Below are 3167 nucleotides of genomic sequence, written 5' to 3'. Positions count from 1 at the left end.
CGCTCAAAAAATACCTTTTTTGTACTTTCTTAAAAATTGTATTTTCCATCCCTAACTAACTGGCAAAGTGACCAAAATTTTTAAAAGAATATGCACGTTTGGAAAAACCTCTTTATTGCTTCCATCGCTGAATTAGGCAGGTTCTTTTCGCAGGTTTTGCGCCATTTCATTTACACATGTGTGTTTGGCTGTTTCGTTGTTGTTGCTATGGCCAAACAAAGCGAGTCATGTTCACAAAAAGAACAACAAACACACATAAAAAGCAGAAATACATTTTCCAAAAATAAAATTTGTGGTGCCAGAACAAAAATAATTTGTTTTTTTTCGACCGTCGTTTGACGGGCTTTTCAACTAGTATTCTATGATTTGTGCAAGTTTTGTAGGTAAGCGTTTTTCAAAATAAAACCTCCAGCTTTTCTTCAACATCTTCGATAAGATTTTTCTATGCAGCTAAAAATATATATTTATTTATATAAAAATATTCATTCATTTCGGGGGGGGTTTGATCCCCCTCATCCCCCCCCCCCCTGAATACGGCCTTGCATAGAGGTTACAATGACTTTTTTTAAAGAAAAAATTTAACAAAAATTACGCCAATCTTAAATAACTTTAACAAAGCCATATTAAAAACACCAATAACAATGACAAAAAAAATTAAAAAATATTTTTCGACAAATACAAAAGAATAAGTATTTAGCATATGTATTTTTTCACATATCCTATTTTGAAAAAAAACGAAATTGAAGTGAAATTTTAAAAAAATGTCTTTAGAGCCATGAAAATTCTTTATCAATAATAATAAAGAAAATAAAATGCAGTTCCATATTAAAATTTTTTAATAAAACCATATTAAAAACACTAATAATAATTATTTATTTATTTATTAATTAATTACATTTACAATAAATAACTATTATTATTTTTCGACAAATTTAAAAAAAATTATAAGGCACAAGTATTTTTTCCCCCTTATTAAAGAAAATTTGTTTCAAGTTAGAAATTTACAAAAATGTCCTTAGAGCCATGAAAATTCTTTATCAATTTCAATATAAGCTTTAACATCAGCTTTCCACTCATTATAGGCTCCGACCTTTAATTGGAACATATATCCCCCAACTGGCAGTGGTAGACGATCGAAAAGGGTTTCGTAAATTGTAAAATTATTCACAATGATATTGTGCTATATTTTTTTTTTTTTTTTTTGAAAGATGATTAAAAAGAAAAACAATGTAACAAAAATCAATTAATTAATTATATTAATTAAAATGTATTCATTTTTTAACTTACATCATAGGGACATGTATGATTGATGTTCGAATCCTTGGCTAAAACATCAAAGAATAACTTGGCAAAAGGTTCTTGTTTACGATTGGCCATAAATTTGCAAAAATCAAATGTTGTATTGTAGAGGAAAGGTTTATATCCATTGAGCTTTTTGTGCAAGGACAAATTTACCTAAAGAAAGAAAGAGACAAAAATGTTAATGTTTGTGTTAGAGGTCTGCACAATTCCATTTGTAAATCCAGAGTACACGTGTACTTGCTAAATGAGTACATCTATTTGAGAAGTCGCAAAACAATTGGTACACATTTTACTGAACACCAAAAGCCACGAGTAACTTCTTGTTGCTACTCCGATGTCTTCACTACCAACAAACACATATTCCTCTTTCTCTCTTATTGAAGTGTACTCAGAGTGATCACGTTGAGTATGTTGCGAGAACAAAACTTCATAGAGTACTCTATGTACCACGTGCAGTTTCAGAAATACAAGAAAACAGTTACTCTCCATAATATATGTTTTCGGATTGATATAAAGAACGGCAAACGTCAAGGTAAGTGTGTGACATACATAAATATATGAAATATGTGACATACATACATATCTATGATTAATAATAATGGAAAGTTTTGCTTCGCACATAACTGAGCAATACTTGTTGTACCACGTGAAGTGAAGGGAATCCATGTTGTACTTTTTCTCAAGTACTCACATTTTTATTGTTCCTTTTTTGCGGAACACATATTGTTTCGGATAAGTACTTGGTGGTATTTGACAAGCAAGTGTTCTCATGTACTATATTCGCATATATGTATATATACATGTATGCAAGTGTAGTGAAAAGTTCTTCGATGCAGACCTCTAGTTTGTGTATCATTTTGGAAAAATTAATAAAATATATAAACCAAATTGATAAGACGACTGACCCACACAAACAGCTACTCACCAATGTTAATATTTTTTAAAAAGTGAAAATGTCTCCTCTAAAATTAGAGAAATATAATTTTGATCTTTTGTTGATACTTTTTCTTGGCATTATTATTTATTTATTTGTTATTTATTACAATTAAACAAAACAAACTATAATAAACGAAAAACATCAAAACTCGATTACTCGAATTTGAAGATTACAAAAAGCCGACATTTTCGTGCGAACAAAATGTTCGTTAATAGAAAATTGGACTTTTGTATTCCTATTCATGCCAACCCATTTGTCAATGTGATGTATTATTCCAGAGGTTTTTTGTTTTTTGTTTCAATATCTTTTTTTACTTACCGTCACATTACTAACAGGAACTTGCAATAGTTTTACATTGACATTAAGCGAAATTAAGCCACGGCGTACTACCCTAAGTCGACACTTAAGAAATGTAGCAAATTCCGGATGATATTCTTCACATTTTAAATTTGTAAAACGTACATCCGACTCAATAGGCCACAGGATAGACCAGAGAATCAAAAGTATTAGCGTCAATGATTTCACCATATTTTTTGAACTAGAACTTTTTTGATTATGTCATTAAAAATCTGGTTTCGGTTTATTTTTGTTAAAAAAAAACCTTTCTTATACAGACTAATGATATCTTGTTGGATATTTAAAAGAACTGGAATTGTAAATAGAATAATTAAAAATACATTGAGATGATCATCATCCAAAAGATATAAAAAAAAAATACAACAAATATTTGCTTGTCTATATACACCAGGGATGGAAAATGCAGTACTATAGTACTTTTTTCAATACTTTTTCACCCTTGTCAGTACCGTAGTACCCCCGCGAATGATTTAGTACCTTTTCTATAGACATTTTTATTTCAACAGAAAATTTTGTCAACATTTTATTTCTATAGAAAATTTTGCCAACATTTTATTTTAGTAGAAATTTT

At 29.5% G+C, this 3167-nt stretch overlaps 1 protein-coding gene across 1 annotated transcript; it reads right to left on the bottom strand.

The window, feature by feature from the left end:
* Positions 1-1015: 1015 nt before the first annotated feature.
* LOC142224442 (uncharacterized) lies at positions 1016-2767 on the bottom strand. The gene is made up of 3 exons (XM_075294211.1): positions 2558-2767; positions 1288-1455; positions 1016-1180 (listed from the first exon to the last, which is right to left on the bottom strand). The coding sequence occupies exons 1-3, from the start codon at positions 2765-2767 to the stop codon at positions 1016-1018; spliced, it is 543 nt and encodes a 180-aa protein (XP_075150326.1).
* Positions 2768-3167: the final 400 nt, after the last annotated feature.

The sequence above is a fragment of the Haematobia irritans genome, chromosome 2, assembly GCF_050003625.1.
Source record: "Haematobia irritans isolate KBUSLIRL chromosome 2, ASM5000362v1, whole genome shotgun sequence".
Lineage (NCBI taxonomy): Eukaryota > Metazoa > Arthropoda > Insecta > Diptera > Muscidae > Haematobia > Haematobia irritans.
Note: the sequence above shows the minus strand (reverse complement) of the source record. Positions and strands in the feature narration are given on the sequence as shown.